The 26,672-nt window shown below is 33.3% G+C and overlaps 2 protein-coding genes across 2 annotated transcripts; both read right to left on the bottom strand.

Moving 5' to 3' along the window:
- Positions 1-356: 356 nt before the first annotated feature.
- Positions 357-3,289, bottom strand: LOC140960017 (ankyrin repeat-containing protein At5g02620-like). The gene is made up of 3 exons (XM_073418117.1): positions 2,518-3,289; positions 1,839-2,248; positions 357-1,391 (listed from the first exon to the last, which is right to left on the bottom strand). The coding sequence occupies exons 1-3, from the start codon at positions 2,858-2,860 to the stop codon at positions 516-518; spliced, it is 1,629 nt and encodes a 542-aa protein (XP_073274218.1). The 5' UTR covers positions 2,861-3,289; the 3' UTR covers positions 357-515.
- A 20,835-nt stretch (positions 3,290-24,124) lies between these two features.
- On the bottom strand, positions 24,125-25,889 carry LOC140959718 (3-ketoacyl-CoA synthase 3-like). The gene has a single exon (XM_073417705.1). The coding sequence runs from the start codon at positions 25,751-25,753 to the stop codon at positions 24,347-24,349; it is 1,407 nt and encodes a 468-aa protein (XP_073273806.1). The 5' UTR covers positions 25,754-25,889; the 3' UTR covers positions 24,125-24,346.
- Positions 25,890-26,672: the final 783 nt, after the last annotated feature.

Raw genomic sequence — 26,672 nt, 5'->3', positions numbered from 1 at the left:
CGTGGTATTTTGCTATGGATTGTTTGGTAGGTTCTATATTGGGAAGAACACTAGGCAATATCGCCTAAAAATCTGGTGGGATGTGTGATACGACTAGTTTGGAGCTTTGGATTTTGCTCTGAAGTCCGAATACAGGATGATATCTGTTGCAAGTTTAACCAATATTGAGCTTTGGCTGAGAACTCCCCGAGTTTGATTAGATAATATTCAATTTCCAATAATTAAATTTCAAACCAGATTCGATTGTTAAAAACAACAATTAATTATAAGGCCTGAGCTTGACCAAGCATAGCTACTCAAAGAGTTGGAATATTTTCACTCCACAACCCTCCTTAAGTAAATAAATGGATAATAATGACATTCATATACGATACCGCCAGTAATTGTTCTTCATTCCAAGCATTTTCAAGGCGGTCCTTGTAAGACTGATCGGTTGCCATTCCAACCATTCTTATGCACAAATAGACTTGCATACACACAGAGAAGAAAACACATTTTGGGTTATAGACAACTTTTTAAATTGCATACATTTTCTTGAACTCACTGTTCACCACATCTGAATCTGATATTACTGCAATAGACCAAGATTTTGTCCTACTAGCCTGAGAATTTTTCCTTATGTTTCGTATATTCTTCGACTCGATACGGTGCATAACGACCCAATAACACATTAAACCTAATGTTGTGACCAAGATTGTTGTTCCTATTATTGTCACCCCAATGGCCAGCCATCGCTCCTGCCCTACCACCACAAAACACAAAGCTAAATATGCCACTGAGATCATCACACATGCCAACCACATCAACTTGTTAATAATAGCCATCATTTGCTTCTTTGCTTTGCTCTCAATCACCACAACAGAAGTTTGCACCACCACAACAGCCAAGGATATGAATAGTGCAACTGAGTCGAACACGAAAAATATTAAAAACGGGACTTCTTGTGCTATATTTGCTTCTCCCAAAGATAGACCAGGTGGGATATTAGCTGGATCATCAGCATACTGGCCAGGAACCGTAAAAATGGCAGCGAATGCGACGGTGGCTATTAGCACTGCCACGACAGTGGTTGAGTTGATGGCATTGTTTAGGCCCTCAGTATGCATTTTGTTGAGACGTTTAGCGATGCCTTGGACTTGTTTTCTTGTCTGGCGTGTGTGTTCTAGCTGGTAATGGACTTCGTGTTTTATGTCGCTCACGGTTTGTTTCAACTCTCGTGCTGGATTAGACGACTGAGGTTTTAGGGCTTTGGCGCTTACAACACCATGTTCTTCTAAAATGAATGTGATGTCAGAGTGTCCGAATTTTTCAGCAGTATCAATGGCCGTTTCATTGGATCTGTTAACTAGTCTTGTATTGGTTTCCTTCACGGATAGAAGCAGCTTCACAATCTGCAGAGTTAGACCAAGAGGAAGCTGAGTTTTGTTAGTTTCTTGAAAAGTATAATACCAGTTGCCAGCATCAGTCGAGTCAACTCGTAAGCTTTATGATGTCTGAATGATTAAGGCTCTGACTTGAAGTCTTGACATTTTTTAGTTCAAACTCATTTATTATCTTTAGAGTTTTTTGTGAGTTTGTAATGAAATGGGGATAGGAAATGATCACAGTCCAAATGTAAATTTGAAAAACTAACAGAATATCATATTCAAGTTAAATAGAAACCACCATAGTCTCTTGTTAAGTCAAATAAATTTGATGCTGTGATGGCAATTTATTGAGTTTTCTAGGTGTAGAGTTCACTATTTCACAAAAAGTTATAGCAGATTCACGACTCGTCCCAAGTAGGCGCCTCTCAAAAGAAATAGATAGGTAAAAGCAAGAAATGAAAGTCAAATGACCTGAGCCCTGCCCTTTCTGGTAGCAATATGCAAGGCAGTGTTCCCCTTAGTGTCGACCGTATTAACAACCAAGGGATCCACTTTGATAAATTCTTCAACCACTTGAAGATTTTGGCCTTTTACAGCCATGTGCAGTGCAGTTTGCCCCTTTTTATCAGTTCTTGTCATAATCCCAGGATCACTGTTCAAAATGGCTCTCAAAACCTCTGAATGTCCGTTTCTTGCAGCAGAATGTAACGCAGTTTTCCCATTACTTCGAGCTATATTTGCCAGGCTATGCTCCGTCTCTAACAGATAGTTCACAATGTCCAAGTGCCCTTGTGTCGCAGCCGTGTGGAGAGCCGTCGTGTTCGCTAAATCAACTGTCATGGAAAGCTCTGGATGAGCCTCCATCAACACCTTCACCACTTCTGGTAAACATGAAATAAATTGTTTTTTACCAACATAAAGAAATAGGGCCTCTTTTCAACGCAAACAACTTACACATGAATTAATATGAGCACATCATACAAGTTTGAATTAAAACCCAATAAAGAAGAGATCGATCATCCTTTTTGGCGTTTCTCTCATCCCATCTTTTCTTGCAGCATATTAATATTTCTAAGATGAAATAAGGACGACGACATCGAAAAAAGGCATTAAATAAAAAAAAAATTTTATTTTAACACGAATATATTACCCAAATCACCCTGTTTGGCAGCAATATGAAGAGCATCAAAACCATTCCTTGCTTTGCTCTCAGCAGCCATTAAATCATAATACTTGATCATCTCCCTCACTAACTCGGCATATCCACATTCTGCAGCTATATACAATGCCGTCTCCCCCGAGGAATTTTGTTTCGACAACAATTCCATCAATTCTTCGCCTTGACCGCAGCTGTTGATGATCTCTTGTACCGCGATTATGTTATCTGATCTTGCTGCTGAATGCAACGTGGTGTCATGGCGTTTTCCTGTCAATTGTTTGGTCATCTTTTTACAGGGCGTGGATGACAGTTTCTCTCCAGTTTCAATCTCCATTCTATTGAATGAAACTATTTAGAAATCAAGCCTTTTGCCAAATGCATGTGCAAAAGAGAGAAAAAAATAAAGAATTTTTTTTTCCACGATGCTCTAAAATATATAGCCAAATTTATGACAATAATCACATTCTGTTTCCGACTTGAATTCAATCTCTGAAGCTTCCATTCTTGTCTATGACTGCCATTGATAACTTTCTCCAAGCCACAAAAAGGAAGGTAATCAAAATTCTGCACCCTTCTCGATTCAAAATACCAATAAAAGATGTCACGTTTTACATATATATATAAAACGAATCAAAGAATAAAAATTCGTGAAACACTCTTTAAAATTCTACGCAATATTGTTTGTTGCCATAGAAAGATCAAACGCACTCGTAAATCGAAAGCCAAGATGTTTTCCTTAATAGTGAAGAAAGACGCACCTTTTGTCCCCTCCCCATGATAACTTTTAATTTTAAAAATGAAAAAAGCCATGCATTTCAAATTTAATTTCAAGAATATATGATAGTTCTTACATTTGTTTTATAATACATGAAGAAAGAAAATGAATTTTACGGCGTTTTCTTCACATGGAACGAAAGAAAGATCAGAGGAGGAGAAAGAAGGAACAGATGCTAGAATTTAAATATGATGCGAGGTTTCAAGTTTGAAAATATTTTTTACTTTGTGTTGCATGTGCTGAAATTATTTTAAAGATATATATCGATAGTCCGTGAAACAAATCAACTCGACTTATATTTGTGATGAAAAATAATAATTTTGACAAAAAAATCATACTTTTTCATTGATCGATCGGGTGGGAGTCGCAAAATTGAGTCGTTCAAATGCACATGCATGCAACTAAAAAACCTTTACGATATAAAAGATTATTATAAATACTCCGTTTAAAAAGATAAAGAGATGACCCTTTTATAAAGAAGTGATGGCTACCGGACAGAAATTTTGATAATCTAAATATTTTATTTTTATATAAATTCGTTAGTTTACGGCATACAACATGCAATTTACGTACGGGGTCTTCGTCTTTTCTAAATTATAAGGCAATTTGATTTACTTTTTTAATCACAGTAGCATCATCAACATTTTTGTTTACGCGAATCTCAAATGATGATGATAAGTGCCAAAAGTAGGATATCATTATTCTACAACTTCAGGTATTTTAAAATATCTTACATTGAATATTAGCTTATAAACTCAAAAAGTTTACACTACCCAATAGATAAGCATTTTGATATGGTACTCATCTTGGTTTTATAATCTAATATTGGTGTTTTCGTTGAGAGTTTGCGTAATAGAAAGGATGACATGTAAGAGCTAACATTGTATCAGTGTCGATAATAAAATTTATATGTTGAATTAAAGTATATTGTTCATACACTTAATAATGAATAATGAAAATGAGTGAAAGTCGTCGATTTAGAATGGGCCGTCCCGAACATCGGTTTCTCAAGGGGTCGGAAATGTTTTCACATCAAGTAATAGCTTATAAAATAAAGAATGTTACAACACCAAATATGCAAGTCTTTCAGAAATGATATCCCTCTTGAGTTTATAACCTAACACCAAGTTTACAAAGGTTATAAACTTGGTGTTAGGTTATCTACAAAGGTTATCCCTCTTTCAAAGGATTATGTACATAAATCAAGATTTTAAATCAACTTAACTTCATAAATAACTCACGGAAGTAAGTGATGTGGATATGAGTGCATGGACTAGAACCTTTGATTGGTACTCTTACATAATCTTAATCAAAAAGGAAATAACTCGCGATATTTGAGTATTACGAGACTTCCAATGATGATTCCATAAAAGAATAACCTTTAATTGAATGTAAAAATATGGACAGAATATTTCTAAAATTTTTTTGTGTTTGATATGGTTATCCACGATCTCAATAGAGAGACGAAGAGTAGGTCTCTTGTGAGACTGTCTCACGAATATTTATGTCTAAGACGAGTCAATCCTACCGATATTCACAATAAAAAGTAATACTCTTAGCATAAAAATTAATACTTTTTCATGGTGAGATCCATCTCACGAAATACGTCCCGTGAGACCGTCTCACACAAGTTTTTGCCAGAGACCAAACCATGTCAATTAAAAGATAAATTTTCATTTAAATTAATGAATATTTTATCTTACAATATTGTATCGTGGTCAAATTCCACGTGGGAGACTTAGTCCAACAATAACTTTAACCTATCTCAATAAATAAAAGAAATATCTTACTAATCTCATAGAACTAATTTTCTGATGGATAGATAATAAAAGTAAAGTAAATGCAAAGAGATTTATTTATATAAGTTCAAAATAAATGCTTCAAGGTCTCTCTTTTTCCTATTATAAGAAAGATGGTACTATATAGTGATCAAAAGGGTTTTTGAAAGAAAAAATAAAATCTCAACTCAAATGAGAAAAAGTAAAATGAAAATAAATATAATTGATACAGAATTAATTAATGTTTTACAAGTAATAGACCTATATATATAGAGTTCCAATGCAACTAAAATAGGGTTTTTAAAAAAATTAATTTTAAAAATAGAGTAGATTGTGGAGTTAGCGGACGTTGCAAAATATATTGGAGGGTCCGCCATTAGTAGCAGCCAGCACTGCAAAATTGCAGCATCCAAGCTGCCATGTGTTGGCGGCGTCTGCTGCCGCTGCTTTTGTTTTTTTATTATTTATTTAATTTGGACATATATTTTATTAGTAAAATTGGAAGACTGTATGCAAAAAATAGAGTTGAAACTCAACTTTAATAATTTGAAAAATAGATCACTATATATGGTTAGCTACTCAACCAATTTTTTAAAAAAACTTCTTTACTTATAAAATATTAATTAATTTATATTAAAAAAATTATACTTATCTTTATTTTTAAAAAGTTATTTATTTAAATATGTGTTGGTTTAGTTTTAGAATGAAATGTATATGTGTATCAGACCACTTATTTTTATTTTATTATTACTATTAAAATGATTAATAAAAAATAATAATAATAGTTGAATATTAAAATTCTTGATTTTTTGTAAACAAAATATTTGAATTTGTACTCTTTTATTTTTCTTAAACAAAATCTTTTATTTATTTAAATATACGTTGATTTAGGTTTAAAAAAAAAATCGGTGTATGCGTGTCGATCGACTTATTTTTTATTTTTTAAATTAATGAATTTGAGCTCAAAATTTCATTTTTTTTGTAAATGGACTAAATTAAAAGATAAATAACTTTAAAATTATTAACTGATCAACGATTTAGAAAATATTTATTTTTAAAAATATTAAGAAATTGTTTTTCGAAAATTTTGCTCATATTCAAAATTTTTTGTCCTTCGAAAAAATGATTTATCTTTCAAATTAGTCCACATAAAAAAAAAAGAAAATTAGAGTTTAAATTCAATAATTTTAAAAAATAAATAATAATTGGACCGACATTCAAACACAACTTTTTTTATTTTTTAAAAAATTAGATCATCGTATATTTAAATAAATAAAAGTTCAAAATAAAAAAAATACAAATTCAAAAATTATGTATGAAAATTAAAAAAATTTCATATTCTAATTATTATTATTATTTTTATTAATCATATTACTAGTATTACTAGTAATAATAAAATAAAAAATAAGTGGATGGATACTAATATGCATTTCTTCCGAAAACTAAACCAACATATTTTAACTCTAATTTTTTTCTTGTTGTTTTCTTATTTTACTAATAAGACATGCATGCATGTGTCCAAATTCAATATATAATATAATAATAATAATAATTAAAAAAAAAAAAAAACAACGTCCTTTATAATGGCCATCAAGTTTTGTAGTTCCAAATTATACAACATATCATCTCAAAAACATGCATCATTAATCTCTTCTTCCTGAAAAAAACTTGCCGTCGAGTTGTGTAGGTCCAAAGAAAATTCGTCTGTGGTTACTAAAAAACATCAGAGGCATTGAAAGTATTAGAGATATTCATTACAGATGGAAGATGGTCAATCTTACAAACTTCATGACCAATTTTTTTGAGGACTCGAAATCGGCCGGCCAATTTTCTTATCCTTAAGCTTGTTATAAGTGGCGACTTGTAGGCTATGGCCGTCGCCATTTGCTACATATTTATTCTTATTCTGATATGAATTGATTTGTGCCACGTTTTCTTACATTCTCCCGGTTGGCTCATATCTCATTTTCCATAGGAGAAAACAAAATACATGAATCATAGCGATAGGCCATCTTAACACGAGTGTTATCTTCCATATATCACAATGCATTATGTATCTCAAATCTGTATAACTGAATGAATAAACCCTATGTTTATTCGAGGTCCAACCTTATAGTTATTTCTCGAATCAATGAATGTGTGCACAATAAATAAGAGAAAATATCATATCATAATTTCATTAATTTTTTTTTTACAACAAAATTACATAAAAGAACCAAGTCTCATTCTTTCTGTATGATCCTTAAATTTCAATGGTGGCATTCCTTTGGTCAAAGGATCCGCAATCATCAATTCAGTGCTAATGTGCTCGATAATTAATTTATTATCTTTAACACGTTCTCATATGGCTAAATACTTAATGTCGATGTGCTTGCTTCGACTACCACTTTTGTTATTTTTAACCACAAAACAGCAGCTGAATTGTCACAGTATATTCTTAATGGCCTAGATATAGAATCCATAATTCTAAGCCTCGAAACCATGTGAGGTTGCCTCAAAATAAGATACGAACTCAGCTTCCATAGTGGAAGTAGCAGTCAATTCATTGTCTGCTTTGCATTTTTCCAAAGATACAGCTCCACCAGCTAGCATGAGAATATATCCTGAAGCGGATTTTCGTGAATCAATGCAACCAGCGTAGTCTGAATCAGAGTAGCCAATTACTTCCAAATTCATAGTTCGTCTGAACATAAGTATATATTCTTTGGTCCCTTGAAAGTACCTCATCACTTTCTTTGGAGCTTTCCAAGGGTCTAAATTAACCTGGATTACTCTGATATCTTCCCAACATCCCAACAACAAATGCAATGTCAGGTCTAGTACAAACTTGAGCATACATCAAGCTTCCAACGACAGAAGTATAAGGACTCTTTTTCATTTGTTCCAGCTCTAGATCATTATTTGGGTATTGGCTTAAATTGAACCTATCTCCTTTCACAATGAGAGTAATACTTGGTGAACAATCGTTCATCCGATATCTCTCTAAAATTTTGTTAATATAGGTTTTTTGATAAAGACATATAATACCTTTCATCCGGTCTCTATGTATCTTAATGTCAATGACATAAGATGCATTGTCCATATCCTTCATATCAATGTTTTTAGAAAGAAATTGTTTCACCTCATATAACAAACCATTATCATTAATTGCAAGTAATATATCATCCACATATAGATTAAGAAAACAAATCTTACTCCCAGTGAATTTCTGGTACATACATTGATCAATGATGTTTTCTACGAATCCGAATGAAGAGATAATATCATGAAATTTCAAATATATATTGACGGGAAGCTTGTTTCAATCTATATATAGATTTCTTAAGTTTACATACCAAATGCTCACCATTACTAGGGAAGAATCCTTCAGGTTGTTTCATATAAACCTCTTTCTCTAATTTTCCATTGAGAAAAATTGTTTTCACATCCATTTGGTATAAATCTAAGTCAAAATATGTAATTAATGCTAGAATGATACGGATAAAATATTTCTTAGATACAGGATAAAAAGTCTCTTTGTAGTTGATTCCTTCTTGCTGAGTGAATCTTTTAGCTTTAAGTCTTGTTTTATATCTTTCAATGTTGCCTAATGAGTCTTTCTTTTTATTGAAGATCCATTTATATCCAATGGTTTTTACATCATCAGGTAACTGAACAAGATCCATGACTCCATTAAATGTCATAGAATTCATCTCTTCTTTCATAACATTAAACCATAATTTTGACTCATTACAACTCATAGCTTGTAAAAACGTTTCAGGAACATTTTCGGCTATGATGTTAAAGTCTGATACTTGTAAATACACAATATAATAACTCAATATTGTTGATCTTCTTATTCTAGTAGATCTCATTAGGTTTTTTAGTTGATCAACAATTTTTTGTTGTTCTGCATTAACAACTTGATCTACTGGATTTTCATCAGCAATTTGTGGAATTTAAATAATTGGTTCCCTAACACCCCTTTGATTTTGAGGGGTGTGAATAATAACCAATCTATCATTTGAATAAGAGGGTTGTGCATTAATGTGATTTTTCTAAACAACAATGTCATTTGAATGATCACTCCCACTTTTCATGGCTTTCCAAGTCTGGGAAGCAGATAGTAAGGATTCATGTTTCTTGACTTTGCCATAATAAATGATTTCTTCTTGGTTCGGAGCCCTTAATTTGACGTTCTTCAAGCGGCAATCTACAATTGTGTGATTCTTTGATATCCAATTCATTCCTAGAATGGCGTCAAACTCACCATGTTTAGTTTAATCAATTCAGCTTGAAATAGGTGCTCATTGATACAAATCTTACAATCTCTGTGCACCTTATGTGTTTCAATTGTCTTACTAGTAGGAGTTGCTACTCTAAAGGGTTCGACAAGTATCTCAGGTATAAGTCTTAATTTCTTAGTGAACCTCTTAGATATAAACGAATGAGTGGCACCACAATCAAATAATACATAAGATGGCATTTCATTGATTAGAATAGTAATTGCCACGACATCGTTTGAGTCATCTGCCTCTTTATGAGTTTTTGCAAGCACACGAGCGTTAGGCTTATTTTCTTTTGTCTTTTTTGAATTAGTGTCAGTATTTGACCATTCCCGATCTTCGGCTCGGGACAATCAGAAATTTGATGTCCCAACTTCCCACAACTGAAGCATGGTCACCAGTCTTCCTACGGCATTCCCCAGAATGACAGTTATTGTAGATAGGACACATCTTGGCCTCTTGATAGGTTGGACTAGACGAAGGTTGGACTGGAAAAAGCGCCTTTGAACGATTCGCTGGACTGGTTTGGTCTTTTGAATGGTTGTTTCCCTTGAAAAGATTGTCCAGAAGGAGGTCGTTTATTCTTGTTCTCATCCTACCAGCGTTTGATGTCTATCTCGGCTCGTATTGATGCGCCCATTAGATCAGCAAAGCTTGTGGGTTGGTACAATGCAAAAGTTGACTGAATATGGCTACTCAAACCACGCTTGAACCGATGCATTTTCAAGGTATCATCAGCCATAATCGTGGGGGCGTAGGTTCCAAGAGAGTTGAATTTTGAAGTATACTCCACCACAGACATATCTAAAGTTTGAGTGAAATTTTCGAATTCACTCAACTTCTGTAACTCACTTCAGCTGGGTAATACTGTTTCAGGAATACCTCTTGAAACTATTGCCATGTTATTGGTCTATCTGCTGTCATAGTTAATGAGACTGTCTCCCACCATTTGGATGCTCTTTCCTCTAAAATGGTGTTACCACATCCACCTTGAACTCGTTGGGAATCTTGAGTAAGCGGAGTTTGGTCTCGATATTTTTTAGCCAACTTTGGGCAACTTCGGGTCTGGGTCTCCTTTGAATGTTTGGGTGTGATTGTTTCGTAGAGACTCATAGTTGGTACTTGACCCCATGTGCTGGAGGTCCTGGTGGTGACGGATTGGCATTGGCGTTTGTGTTACTCAGCCCTTGGATGGTAGTGGCCACAATAGTTGCTATGACCATTAAGTCAACATAACTTAGGTCCAATCCTGGTGGTGGTGGTGGATGTAGATTCCCTTCATTGTCGGTGTTATTCCTATTGTTGTTGCGATTTCTGTAGCGCGGGTTGCGGTTGTTTCATACCGGTCTTCCGTCCATATCCTATAAGTGTACAAGCTTCTAAGATATTTGTGTGTTAACATATATATGAGTTAATCATGAACTAAAATCGACCATTGATAAAACCAAATAAACTTTTTATCGATTCAAACGAAAAGGGAAGAACAAAAGGAGAGTAGATTCATGAGAAAGCAAATGGATTATAGATCCTTATTACAAATAGTCACGACACTAAATCCTCAATCATATAAAATCTCATCATCTTCTACTGCTTCGTCTTCCATTGGCTCTTCTATCGGTTCCATTTCAGGTCCCAAGTCGATAAGGGCATCTTGAAGTTGTTGAACCTGATTCTATAAGTGTTCGTTATGCATGCACAGTCAGATGTTGCACCAAATCTTGCAGTTCTTGAATGACCAATGCATCTTGCTGATGTCGTTGGACTGCTACAAAAGAGGTCTTCTCCAAGAGATCCTTGAGATGAGTTTTCTGTTCCTCCATCTCGTGCTTTTCTTCTTGTAGAGTATGTAGAGTTGCAATCAGTTTCCCGTTGTCTTCCTGTTCTCGTGCGAGAGATGCTCGGAGGTCTTTAATGATGGTGTCCTTGTCAAGGACGGGTATAACACTCATGTGAGTCGTGGTCCGAGTGCGAGGCATAGAAGAATTTGAAGCCATTTCCTGAAATAAAAACAAATGGAAAGGCTTAGAACAATAGAATAATATGTATAGCAACATTAACAGATAGTTTGAAAGTATCTAGACACCCGATAGGATTTTTCGATAACAATTTGAAGAGTAGAAAGTTTGGAAATTTTTATAGGGAATTCAAGCTTCAAAAGGATTCAGCATGCATAGTAATGAAGTTGGAAGATGTTATTCATGTGCTAGATTATGAAAAGGAGGTAAAAACAAGATTGAACCAGAGAGTTCCGTACTAGGGCAGCCAAGTAATACCGCCCCAGCGCCCCAAACGCTGTCCAAGGTTGCGAATTTCCAGAACCATCCGCGCTAGGGCGGTCGAACTACACCACCCCAGCGCTTCTTGCGCTGTCTAAAATTGCAGATTCCAGAACACTTTGCACTAGGGCGGTCAAACTATACCGCCCCAGCGCCTCCTTTGCTATCTAAAGTCTAACAAGAGCCTTAGGTTACTTATATCATTTTTATTTGTAATATAAGAATGTCGGGAGGATCCTAGTCGGATTACGAACCTATCGGCTCTGATACCACTAAAATGTCACGCCCTGAAACCGAGACATGCCATCGACGTTGTTTAACAATTTAAAATCTTATAACAACAAGTCACGTAGTACATCAAATAACCAAAAGCCAGTCTATTATATAAATCAATAATCGTCTTTACAATGCGATTAATTGAAATGCGGAAGCGTAAAACGTAATAATAAAACTAAAAGAAAGAATAACGACACTGGTCTTGAATTGAATTGGCTTCATCACCATCTCCAAAAATATTTTTGCTCTTTATCTTCAATTTGTTCCTCATTTTTATCTGGGTGGGAATGTAAGGGGTGCGTATTTGGGAAAATATTCAGTAAATAGGGGTCGATCGTGCATAACAAATATCAAGGTTATAATTATATGAATATATCATCATAATTTCAATAATAAGCATGTTGAATCGAATACGAATAAAATACAAACGTAGCACTGAAATCATCTCATTTCATGTTTTACTAATCGGTCCCCTATATGTTACTTCTCTAATAGGCGAGACCAAATGAACGGTTATTATATCCTACCACATCAGGGTCAAAACATATCAAATATCGAAATTTCCTTGCCATTTCTAGTTTGAATCAATAAAGTGCATTTCAAAGATTTTAAACATGCTTTCAAATATTATAACTAATATCAAACAACAAATTTTTCAAATGTTTTCATAACAATTAGGAACGAATATATCATGTCGATCGAATNCCCACTTACTTGATTATTATATTCGAATATTTGAGGGAAGAACAACTGAAAATTTGAACATGAAAGCTGCTAGATTGCCTTGAACTGGGCAAGAATTCGGCTGTTGCTGGTGCTTCGAAAATGGCCAAGAATGAGCTGCTGGAGATTTTGAAAATAGCTGCTGGAATTTTCAGAATTTTTAAACGGAAAATGAAATTAGATGGAACCATAGATAAGTATGAAGCCAGATTGGTAATCAAGGGTTACCATCAACGTGAGGGGCTAGATTACTTTGACATTTATTCTCCTATAACGATAATAACATTTATTCGTGTGATACTTGCAATTTTCCGCCTTGCGGGGTTTACAAATTAGTGAAATCTCTATATGACTTAAAACAAGCACAAAAGCAATGACACAAAAAATTTGATAAATTTATGATAGAAAGTAGATTTAAATCCAGTGAATGCGACAAATGTGTATAACACTGAAAATGGTTAAGTCATTTTATGTCTTTACGTAGATGACATAATTGTCATTGGTAGCAATGAGAAGATGATTAAATCCACCAAGAAGTTGTTAAACTCAAGATTCGACATGAAAGATTTAGGCTTAGTCGAAATGATCCTTGGAATTAAAATTCATAGGACATCAGAAAGGCTAGTTCTAAGTCAATCACATTATGTGGACAAAATTTTTGAGAAATTCAATAAGGATGACTCTGCATTGATATTGTGATAGTTAATCTGCGAGTGGAAGGACACAAAAAAATATATATAATGGTAAGTCTAGGAAAATACGTCGCAGACACAATACCATTAAACAACTACTCACCACTAGAGTTATCTCTCATGACTACATAAAGTCAAAGGATAATGTAGCGGATCTACTAACTAAAGGATTAAACAGAAAGTTAGTTGCAAAGCCATCAAAAGGAATGGGGCACAAGCCTATAGAATAAATTGGTGTGAAAAAACCTAACTTATGCTGACTGGAGATCCAAGAACTAGGTTCAATGGGACAAACTAATCGTACTAATTTGGAGAATCACTGTGGGGGTTATCTATAGTCCATTCCTATTATGAAATAGTGAATGTTGAGGATAATCTTACGAATTTTAATGATTTTGATGAGAAGCAGTATATAATCACCTATATGAGAGAGAAGTGAGGCCACTTCGAAAGAATTGCAAGGCTCAATTTCGGAACCCATTTTTTACAAAAAAAAAAATTCGAGAGAGACCCTACACATGCCCTGTAAGACCTTCCACGTGCCTGATTGTTGGTGCTGCATCCGACTGTCTGTTGGTGTTTCGTATGGCTGCCTATTGATGGAAACCTTTGGCCTTTCGTATGGATGATATCAGCTTGTATAAATAGAGGATACACCAAGCAAGAAAACACACTAGAAACATTCACTTTCTTTCTCGTTCCTGCTTTCTGCTTCATGCTTGCTCCCTACACAAACTACTTGTGGTTCTACGTGTTCCGCTGATAAAGTTCAAGTACTATTTAATTCATCAATGTGGTGATTTGTGAAACATCACTATAGATCTGTCCGTTATTTCCTGAGAAACAGACATGAGGCTTGAAGATTGAGCTTTTGAAGCTGACGGTGGCACAACCCTCTACAAGAACCCTTGCTCTGATACCGATTGCAACGTCTGCCCCTTAAAATACTACTTAAATATATTTTTTTTAAAGATATGAACGAAAATACTTACACTCATAAACATATAAATAAGTTAGTCATGTGTTTTAACATTCACCCGATCACTGAATAAAAATAACTGCAGTTATTCAAAATCTTCAAATGTAATAAATCTCCTAGTCTTCTGTTTTAGAAGAGAAACTCGAGCATAATACCAAAAGTCTGACAACTCAACAATGTAAAGTAAGATTCAAACTCATTTAAAAATATTGCTTAAACCCATGTCTTTAGCTCAATTGGTACCAGACTTGTGCTAAGTATCTATATGTCCAGGAGATCTTAGGTTCGAGTCTGAGGAGGTACAAACTCCAGTGCCTGGGCTGGAGGAGTCATTGAGTAATGGGCCATGGGATAACCGACTCCCGCCAGTTGGATCGGGAACAGCCCATGGGCATTACACTCATAATCATATTATGCGGAAGAAATGCAACTTCCTCGGGTTTTCACGTGCACCCCTATCTCAGCCTACTCAGTCTTCAGCACATCCAGTCTCCTCAACCATAAGATCCCCCTGCATCAATCACACCTAGTGAGTCCAAAAACTCAACACACCTGAACCGTTATAACGAGTACATATACATATGATGCAACAGTTAAAAGTACTGTAAGTAAAGTAACTTTCACCATCTTCAAAAACATGAACATAAAATTAAACCTATCCATATCAAATAATCTCATGTCGTGACATAATATACGTATTCTTTTCCATAATTGAATTCAGATAATTAGTTGTGATTTTCGTATCATCTATAGGTTGATGGATCCATAAAATTGATGTGTAACACTATAACCACAATTTATCATGCAAATACATTTCAAAACACATATTATGATGTGATCAATGTGAAAAGAAGGGAATCGGGCGTGCTTTTGCGTATTTACGCTCAAAAACCTTGACACAATCATGTAGAACGGGCACCAGAGGGATGAGGAAGAGTTACTATGGATTTTTTTTGAGAAAACCTAGCAAGGTGGCTGCTGGAATTTTCGAGAGCTGCTAGACGTGAGAGGGTGGGGCGGCCGAAATAAGAGTGAGGTGATTAGGGTTTTGGGAGGGTAGGGTGTTTGATATAAAACAAATTCATAATGAGTCATAATTAAAATTAATGTGGACAAGTAGATTTTAGGCCCAAAATATATTAAAATAGACCTATAAAGCCCAATTACACACTCGTAAAATATTTCGTTTAAATTCGTTTTCAAAAATATTAACCGAACCCTCAAAAGTCCTCCGTTTTGCTAAAAATCGTCTACCGGTTAAAAATATGGTTCAACGTGTCAAAATACTGCAAAAGGCCCATTTTCGAAATTTTCATATCAATTACATCATATATTAAATAATTAAAATAATCATTTAAGAAAATATTTTTTCTTCACTGTAACCGGTCTCCATTCCTCGTTCGAGCGTAAAATACTGCTAAAAGCCCTATAACATGCAATTTTAGTGAACCATGTCATAAAAACACATATTCATGTCACAATCATGTATTTAATGCATTAAAATAATTTAATTAAAACACATAAAAAATTTGATAACTTGCATGTATGTGGTTCACATAGACATTCAAATTTTAGGGACGTTACGCTTCCAAAATGACATAAAAGACAAGCAATAAGCTCAATCTTATACTTCCTACACTCAATTAGGGGTGAGCATTCGGTCGGTCGGTTAACCGAACCGAATTATCCATAACCGAACCGAACCGAAATATTTAGTCATAACCGAACCGACCAAATTAATTTTCATAACCGATGAAAACCGAACCGAATTAACCGATTAGTTTTTTTTAAAAAAAATTGTGATTTAACTTTAATTATATATGGATTAAAAATATAAAAATTAAAAATTAAAATATATATAAAAATTGATAGGGTTGATTTTAAAATTAAAGGTTGATTAGAATTAGAATAATGGTTGATTTTAAAATTAAAAATTAAAAATATATAAAAATTGATTAAAAAAATTAAATAAAAATTTATTAAATAATAGTAGTTATTATATCGATTAACCGATTTCAAAATTTTGAAAACCTTAAACGAACCGAATTAACAGATATAACCGAATTTTTTTAATTGAAAAACCAATTTTCCTAAATAACTGAACCGAATTTTCGAATTGACTCGGTTCGATCGGTTAATTCGATTTAACCGAAATCTTGCTCACCCCTACACTCAATCCATTGTTCCCCTAGAGACGTCCCCAGTGATATTCTGATAACTTGTTAGTCCATGAGCAACAACAAAAAAATAACCACCTCGAATGGATGGGAAAAGTTATAATTTTGATAATGCATGTTTCTTGTTTAAGATTTTAGTCTTCTATTTTTCAAATTTCAATTTTTATAATATATTTTTTTATTTTCGAAATTTTGTTCTTTTTTCGTCAAAATTGTCAATATGGCACTACAAAGTTCAAAACTATGTTAGTGCCACATAAACACTACTTTAAAAAATAACTTAAATTATTAAAACAGAACAAAGATGTCAGACTAAGATTGAAATTTACCAACATACATGTAGGAGATTTAATGATTTTTGTAGATTTTAAAAGTTTAAAAGTATTGTCAATAGCAACAGTATGGGTTAGAGCCCAACCAAGACCCACCGCTTTTTTTTATTAGTATATTTAGGTCATCTCCAAATTGGTGCATTGTTGGTCCAATAATCCAATTCAAAGTTGGATTGGAGCAACTCCAAATTGTGCTCCACATGTGGCTCAGGTTTATTATTTTTAATATTTTTTTAAAATTTTCTTAAATGATTTAATTTAATTTAATTATTTCAATTAAATAATAAATTTCATAAAGTTTTAGTTTTTATAATATTAAATAAAAGACCGAACGGCTTTAAATTTACCATTTATTTCCACCGATTCATCGAATGAAGAGCCATGAAATTACCCTCCAAATTAATTACTTCAATCATGTATTATTAAATATCTTAATTATTACCTGCTCAAATTAAATTATTGGTGCTTTTCTTATGCACTGCAATAAAGTTAGATCCTTCATTACTACATTTAATCAATGTCACCATGCTTTGTCACGTGACGTTAACCAAAATTTGAACTATAATATATTTTTATTATGAATAAATGTGCTTATTCTAAAAATTTTACTATATTCTTATTCTAAAAATTTTACTATATTCTTTTATCAATTTTTAAATAATTACATGTCTGGTAAATATGTTAAATTTACCATATCAAGCTGTTGGAATCAAGACTTTATGATCTAAGACACTGTCCATAATCTTTGCTTGTTGTGAGTTTAAGTGTATATATTTGTTGTGCATTAATTCTGTGTAATCTTGGTAGTATTTTTAATATCAAAATTTTAGATGATATGATATGTCATCATGAAAATAGAACAGGATGTTTTAGAAAATTAAAAGAGTCGGGATAATATTATAAATAATATGCATTTAATGATTGTTATTAAATTAATATTCAAATGATATGTTAGTTTTAAGAAGTCCAATGATTGATATTAAATTAATATTCAAATGATATGTTAGTTTTAAGAAATCCAAATGAGAATCAAACTTACTGAAACTGAAACAAATTAATTATTAAATATATTAATCATGTAGTGCAGACAAGGTATAATTTTAAAGAAACAAAAAATGGCATATCTAGTCGAACATATTAAAAAAGCTATCCATGGAATTAATGTCTTACTTAATGCATAATTATAAAATATAAAAATAAATATATATAAAAAAATATATAGTTAATGGTCACTGATAGGTATTATGTTTTTTTTTTAAAAAAAATATTGTAAGAGATATTATGTTTTGATGTAACAAACAAATGATAAATCAAGAAGCTATCATGGACAAGGTAATCTGTTTTAAACCATATGTTCAAACCAGCCAAAACCGAATAACTTCATAAAATCAATATGGAGCCATTGAACAAATATGGAAAAAAAATATCTAATGTGGTTACAGTCATGGACAAATGACAAAAAAAGGACAATAATATTTAACAAACAACGATACTGATCTCGAGAAGATCAAATATAATTGTTGGAAGATAGTGATATAAAAATGGGAAATCACTAAGAAGAAAATGAGAATGTGATAAAGAACAATAAGAAGGATAATATATCTGTTAGAGTAGATGTCATGTAAGTCAACTGTTGGTTAGAGAATTTATTGACTCAGTTGTAATAAACAATCTTTATTTTAATATAATTGATTATTTCATGGTTTGTTATTTCTTTATCTGTATACCCATGTGAACAACATAGATAAAGACCTTGATTATACTTTAATACAAATGAATTTTAATTCGATGTTGAAACTCATTTGTAAACACTGTATGATCTAAATTTGCTCCTAGTCGATTCAGCCGCCTAAAACATGGATAAAGGTCACTTGAGCTCGAGACTAACATTTGTGATGTTGGGTACCGCGTTTCTTGGTAAGGACATAGAGATGTCCAAACATGCATATGGGTAGTCATATGATGATTATACCGAACAACCCTCCCTCGGACTTTCCAAGTGGTTATCATTCATCGAGAGGATAAGTCTGTGGTTATGATTGTACACCATTAGTCCTTACGACCGGGGACAACATTGAAGCTTTATATGCTAGGGCTGTGCTTTGACTCGTTTACCGGCTCCAGGAGAGTCATCAGGTGACGAGATTGGGTACAGTTGCGACACATGTAGGAGCCAGTGCATTGTAGTCGGGGATTCACCGCTCACCTACGAGTGTGGATATCCTATGTGATCTGATATAATAATAATGAGTGGAATCTCTGCCAGAGTATGAGATGTATGTTGGAGAAGGAGTTCTCCAATAGTACATACGATGCCACTATTTACATGTGTCACATAGTTAACGAATTATTATGCAACACTCGATGAACCAATGGTTGCAGATTCGATCGGGATATATGAGATGAATGGACCGTATTGTACGTTAATCATAATCGACTGGTTCTTGCAGACACTATCAGTGATATCTAGGGAATCACGGGGCGATGCTACTAGACGCTATTACCATGATTCGATGGGTTTAATCAGAAATATGATTTCTGACATTCTAATGATTAATTGTTGATACATAGAATGGGGCAAATTAGGGTAAGCCCGAATAAAGGATTATGTCTTGAATCACAAGGAGTTTTGAACCCACGGCTAGCTGTATTCCTAAACCATTGAGGGTCACACAAGCACTGGATCATTTGTTCTCGTTGAGAGAATAAATTCAAGAAGTTGAATTTATATTATGATATAGTAAATTCAAGGAGTTGAATTTATGATAATTAAATTTTGAGAAAATAAATTCAAGGACTTGAATTTATGAGATAGTAAATTTAAAAAGTTGAATTTATGAATTTATAAAATTTGGAGAGAATAAATTCAAGGAGTTGAATTTATAAAATTTGAGAATTTAATTTATTAAACTCAAAAGTTGAGTTAATTAAATATTAAATTTTGGAGGTGATAAATTCAAGGAGTTGAATTTATAATTTAAATATTAAATTCAAATGTTGAATTTATAATAGATTTAATTTACTATGCTCAAAAGTTGAGTTTATTAAATTTTAAATTAAATATAGTGGTGAGTATGTTTAATGGGCTTGTAGGAGTACAAGTCCAACATACTAAATAATTAAAGTTATTAATAAACTTTGATTAATTAGTTAAACTAGTTGGAATAGTCCAATTAATTAATCAAACTCATTAATGTTAATTATGATAATTAGGTCATGGCTTGATTATAAAAGGTAGTGAATAAGCCATAAACCTAGCCTCCAAGCAAGCCTCCACCCTCATTTGAGATTTTCGAAAATTCCTCTATCTGTCTCCAAAAATTTTCGGCCACATCAAAGAAGTTTTGGGTTGAGCCGCCTCTCGATTTTTAATCTCCAATGTTGAAACTTCTTCCAAATATTCTAGTGCTATTTGGAATAGGAACAAATCTTCTAGTCGTGGACCTGATTCGAAGATTGAAGGAAGGAGTTCTTGAAGAAATTTTGTAGGAAATACATCAAGAGCTATCTCCGCTAATCCCGGAATAGTTGGAGCCTTGTGAATCATTCACCAAAGGTAAAAAATTTTTAAACATTCTATGTATGTTTAATTATTAAAATCATACAAGTGCTCAAACAAATATTTTGATTGTCAAAAAAAAATAAAAATTTTAAAACTTCCGCTGCGTTTTGGGTACGAGAAAACCGAGATCCAACAAAATCAACATTCTCGAATCACCATTTATGTCTGTTTTATGAAAGAGAGATGCATGCAAAATTATATACTCACACTCACCGACATATCTATTTAACCAAGGAGGATCTTCGAGCATCAGAGCATTACTTCAATGCCTACATCATATCTACATGCTCGTTTTAGCAACTTTTTGCTTCACCCAGACTCAACCTTCAAAACAGGTTCGACTCAGTAGATGAAGAAGAATAGTCGAAGAAACTAGAGTTGATCAACAAGTTTGTCTTCTGTTTTATCCATAGAGGGTCACTAGGCTTGTCGCTCAGTTAACCAGTAGATAGTCAGTTAGGGTTTGTAATCTTGACTGACTTTTTATACTAGAGTTCTAATTGAGAGTATAACATCAGTTGGAGTTTGTTTGTACAACATTTTTGTATAAATCAATGTGTTTTAGTGGGACCTTTCGGAAACGAAGGAAAGGTAGATGTAGAGGGATTTAATCCTCAGACATCCAGAAACCCATGTTTTCAAAACCGGATCGGACAAACAGTTCGACTGAGAATTGATCACTAGTCTGGTCATAGTTAAAAACCGTTTTAACAGTCAAACTGGTCAAAACCAGTAAAGAACGTGTCGAACATGAAACGTTGCACCAACTTCATTATTTTTATTTTTATTTTTATTTTTGAGTTTTTTAGAATATAATTTTAGAATTTAATTATTTTTATATGTAAAATTTTAAATTTTATTTTTATTATATATGTGATTATTTAGATTTTGAATTATATTAAAAATAGTATTTTAGTAAAATTAGAGCTTATTTTAATTTTAAATTTTGTTTAAAATATATATGTAATTGCATTTGATATTTTGATTATATGTATATTGTTGTTTTTTGATATTTTGATTATATGTGTATTGTTGTTTATATTTTAAATTTGGTATGTATATTTTTATTTCTACAAAGATTTGTTTGGTGTAATAATTGTATCTGCTGGAAGAGCGATTGAACTGTGGTGCTTGAGCTGTTGAATGTTTTAAATGATTTGAGTTGCAGCATTACAACCAGTTATACAATTTGGTAAAGCGACAAGTACTCATTCTTACAATTGGTATCGGATCCAATATCACTGTTCAATTTTCATTGACTACAAGGAGTACAATTATTGAGAAAGATATTTTTGGGTGTAATAATCGTTAATGTTGGAAGAGTAATCGAACCGTAGTGCTCGAGTTGCTGTGCAATTTAGGAAATTTGAGTTGCAGTAGTACCACCAGTTATAAATTTTGGTAAAGCAGCAAGCGCTCGGTCCTACAAGATTTAAGCTTTTGGAATTTAAAATATATTATTTACTATATTATATTATTATTTTATGCATAGCAGTGTTTCGGTTCGATCATTCGATTGAACATATCTGATCGGTTGAACTGTTATTTTAAGATATACTGGTTCGATAATCGATCTGGTTATGAAAACATTGCGATAAACAAATTTGCGTGTTCATTTATTTGTTTTTTATAATCATTTCTGATACACACACTCTCTTTAGATATCGATTTGATCAAAATATATGTTATATCAGCTCGAGTTATGTTTACACTTTAACTTAAAAGCTATTATATTTTTTTTACAAAAAACTTCATATGTTGCTACCATATTTAAGATACCAAAATAACTATTCCATGGACACGTATATTATTTAATTCATAAACATAATTATTAACATTACATAGGGAGTATTTCCAAAAAAAAAAAGTTATACATCACAGATGTCGATGTGGTTACTCTAAGGTTACATTTGGAAGGGAGTATTCGGATTTGGATTTGGATTTGGATTTGGATTTGATAAATTATTTGATACAAGGATTTGAAATCATTTTATATTGAGATGCAATTGAAATCCACTACAATAACTCGAAAAATATTTAGTAGATCGAGGACAAATGATCCACCCAAACAAACTAATGGATTTGTTATTATGAGTTTGAAATTTTCAGCTCCAAATCTATCAATTCAACGACTTTGCGGTCGGTCCGTATATTAAAAGTTACCAAGAAAATATCAACAAAGTACGCCTTAACCACGCCCTTAACTAGATCAATATCCTTAGTATTAAGCATTAAAGTCATAATTAATTGTTCTTCAACATAACCTTCTAGCATATAGGTACTCCTCTAGCCAAATGAAAGCTAGCTTAAATAATTGCTTCATAGTCTTAAATTTTTCATCCATTTTCAATGCCTTTTAACTTCCTATAAAGCTTCTTGAATAGATCATCCAACAACTCAAAGGGAGAAATGCTATTGTTTCATTATTGTCGTTAATTCACTAGCATATTGATGGCTGTGACAGTCTGGCTTGTGTGCATAATTTTCTTTTTTAATAATAATAATAATAATAATAATAACAGTAATTAACATAATTCCTGCCATACCTATATTTAACAAATTTCTACCTATTTATGCAAAAAAAAAAAAAAAACCACCCCAATATCCAAGAGGAGCCAGCTAGGCCAAACATCTACAAAAGAATAAATATAATACTAATATATATTTAATCAAGAATTTTGAGAAATGTTGAAATTATATAAACGACAAAAACTTGTGTGAGATGGTTTCACGGGTCGTATTTTGTGAGACGAATGTCTTATTTGAGTCATCCACGAAAAAGTATTACTTTTTATGCCAATAGTATTACTTTTTATTGTGAATATCGGTAGAGTTGACCCGTCTCACAAATAAAGATTCGTGAGACCGTTTCACAAGAGACCTAGTACTGCATATAAACATGACCTTTTTCTTTATTTAGATAGGATCCAATGTCGTCCTTGCTTAATGTTATTGGTTAATCTTTTTAGTATAGTAACCAGAAAGTAATGGCCGTGATAGCCCAGTTCATGGGAAAGAAGCTTGAAGACTAATTGAGTACTGAGTAGTCTCTTGGTTAGTGAACCGAAGTGTAACAAAACCAATATTTTTTAAAAGCAAAAACCTAACTTCCGAATAGACAAAATCGATTTTTTCAAAAATTCGGTTTTATGGGTTATTTCGGTTAAATGGATGTTTTGCTCACCTCTGCTGGTTACAATTATTGGCATAAAAGTTTGGTTTCTCATTATTTTTACCACAACATGCTGTCCGGAACACAGACTTATTCGATCACTATATAATAAAATTTTTCTATGTTTTAGACCAAGTCTATGATCAATTTTTCGGAGTACCATTGATAAGTAAGAGGGATTGCTGAAAACGATGGAAAATGCTTATTATTAAGTTCATTTCAGTTCTCTGCATCTATTTCTGATTATGACCCCTCGTGTGAAAATGATAGGCTTAATTGCATCAATTTCTCACATTTAATCACTATGTTAAAAAAATTTCAAACACATTTACCCTGTTTCTAACAAGTTTTATGTCTGCTTTCTATAAATATGAGATTTAAATGTGTTTCTTTTTTTTTATTTTTTTTTTATTTTTACAGAAGATGCGATGCTGATACAAATTGCCCAAAAATGATAAGATGATGTCGAAAGAGAGACGATTTTTAACTTCAAAAACATGTACCAAATAATTTTTCTTCTGAGACAGATTCAAGAACTTAGAAAAATGACAGAAAAAAAAATAATAATTCCTTGTACAGACATGAAATCTATGTTCCAAACGAAACTGTACAACTTGCACTAGTAATAATGGAAGAGAAATCCAAGTATAGATCAGCTTTTATCCTTCTAGAACTAGAATATTACCATCGATGTCATATTTAAAAGGAAAACAAAATAACACCCGTAAAAATTCAGCAAAACCAACCATTTTAATCAATATGAAATGTAAAAAATATATTTATATATATATTTTTTTTTAAAAAAAAGAAAAATCATTCTGGTATTTCGTAACCAACAGGAACATGAAAGGTTTCGGGATCCTCATTCTGAAGCCATCCATATTTCTCCAGGAATGGATTCGTCAAATCCTTGCGTGGATAACTCTCGATGCAATCCTCCCAAACAGTCCCTTCATTCAAATCCCTCAACACCTCCCACAAGCAGCTGTTACATTTGAATCCGGCTCCAAATGCAAGCATCAATATTTTGTCACCTTTTTTAAGCCTTTTCTTGGCTTGCATGTATGCTAAAACATACCAAAGACTGCTCGCCGAAGTGTTTCCGAATCGATGCAACGTCATTCGGGCTGGCTCGACATCGAACTCGCTCAGGTTTAGATTCTGCCCGATGGCATCGATCACAGCTTTTCCTCCGGTGTGGAGGCAGAAGTGGTCGACTCCTTCTTTGAAATTGATCGTCGGTTTTCGGATAGAACCGGCTTTATCCCACTTGTCACTCATCTTTTTGAGTACTAGTAGCAAGGCAAATCGGAGAAGCTCCTTGACGGGGAGTATTTTCATGGCGATTTGTTTAAGGTTGTCGACGAATGCTCGGGTAGCAGCCTTCGGGAGATTCTTGTCGAGGTGGAAGCCGATGAAACCCTTCTCATCCTCCCTCTGTACGCAGGCTTCGTAGGATTCGTCTTTTGCACCATGATGGGTTCTCACAAGAAACTTGAGTCTCAACATCGCCTTGTGCGTTAAGGATGTTTTGTTCGTCAAAATCATCGCACACCCTCCTATTCTGAACAAGCAATTAGCAAGAATCATCGATCTATTTTTGCCGTTGTACCAACCTAAGCTCAAAGTCTCCGATGTTACAACGAGGGCTTTGAGATTTTTCCGAGTCTTGAATATGCTTTGAACTACGTTAATGGATACCAAGCTTGCGCTACACCCCATCCCGGTTATATTGTACACCTTAATGTCTTCTCTCATTTTGTAAAGATTGATGATTCTTGAAGCCAAAGAAGGGGCCGAGGCAAGCATCGATACGTTCACGACCAGGATGTCGATTTCCCAAGGAGAGATACCACTACGTTTGAACAATCTGTCGATGCTAGCTAAAAAGAACTCATCCATCTCTATAAGCCCATCTTCTAGCTTCGGACACGCCTCTCGACCATCGAACACCATTTTCGGGGCATAGGTTTCCTCGCCGATGCCGGAGCTAACTATGGCTCGTAGAAGGAATTTGTACTCGTATAGGCCAAGTTGTTTGTTTCGAAGAATGACATCACCAGAAAATTTTGTGCTTAACTTTCTATCGTCGGTCGATTTGTAACATTCGTAGTCTAGCAAGTAACAATGTTGGTGCCCTTTCTTATCAAGAATTTGCCAGATTATGAATATTAGAGGTAGAAAAGGAAGAGAACACCATAGCATAAAAAAAAGCTCCATATTCTAATAAAATTGGACAAATTTTAGGTTTTGGGTGGAAGAAAAGAACTTAGAATTGTAGTGAAGCTTAAGGGATCCTACGAATTATAGCGCAAAGTTTGATGTGAATTTGATATGAGAAATTTGAATGGAACAGCAAGTATTATATATTTGTACGAGTGAAGGGGTTAGGCCAAAGTTGCACACTTATGAGTACCACATGGCCTTTAAAAAACACGTATTTTCTCAACTTCCAACAACAAATTGGCTGCGTCCATGCTTTGTTTAACAATCTTTAATTCCAAGAAACTATATCTTATGAATGCATGTGATTGGAGTAAATAGATTGATTAATTTAATTTTTTTAGAAATATATGACAATTAAGTTTCATTAGAAAACAAAAGTATTGTATATATATAATAAGTTATCTTGACCTTGAGTTGAGGACGACCCACAAAGTCGTTCCCACTTGATGCAAGCGTGGACTTAGATAGTGCCGAATCTGATATTGAGATGGTCAAGATGTGATCGCTCCAAACGTGGACCTATCTCCTTTTCAATTTCGCACCGAAATAAAAATAACTATAGTTTCAAACTAGTTATATATATGACATAAATGTAAATTGAAATGAAATGATTGTATGTTCTAGAGTTAAATATTGTGTGTGGTGTTGTAATACCTAACACAACATATAACGGAATATTTCAATACACAAAATTTACCTAAATAAAATAAGACACAGAATTATGTATAAGTGAACAAACTTGTGTTTTGTCTCATGACACAAGATTCACTAGAAAAACCTGTCAGTTTACAAAAAAAATACTAGTAAATTAAAAAAAATTAACTCTCTTAACAAGTGAAGGAGCAAAGTACATCAAAAATATTTGTCAAGCTAAATAACAAAAACCACGGCTGCAACTTTTGTGAAGCCAAAA

Source organism: Primulina huaijiensis, chromosome 15 (genome assembly GCF_012295235.1).
Source record: "Primulina huaijiensis isolate GDHJ02 chromosome 15, ASM1229523v2, whole genome shotgun sequence".
Classification (NCBI taxonomy): Eukaryota; Viridiplantae; Streptophyta; class Magnoliopsida; order Lamiales; family Gesneriaceae; genus Primulina; species Primulina huaijiensis.
This window is presented reverse-complemented; position numbering and strand designations above follow the sequence as displayed.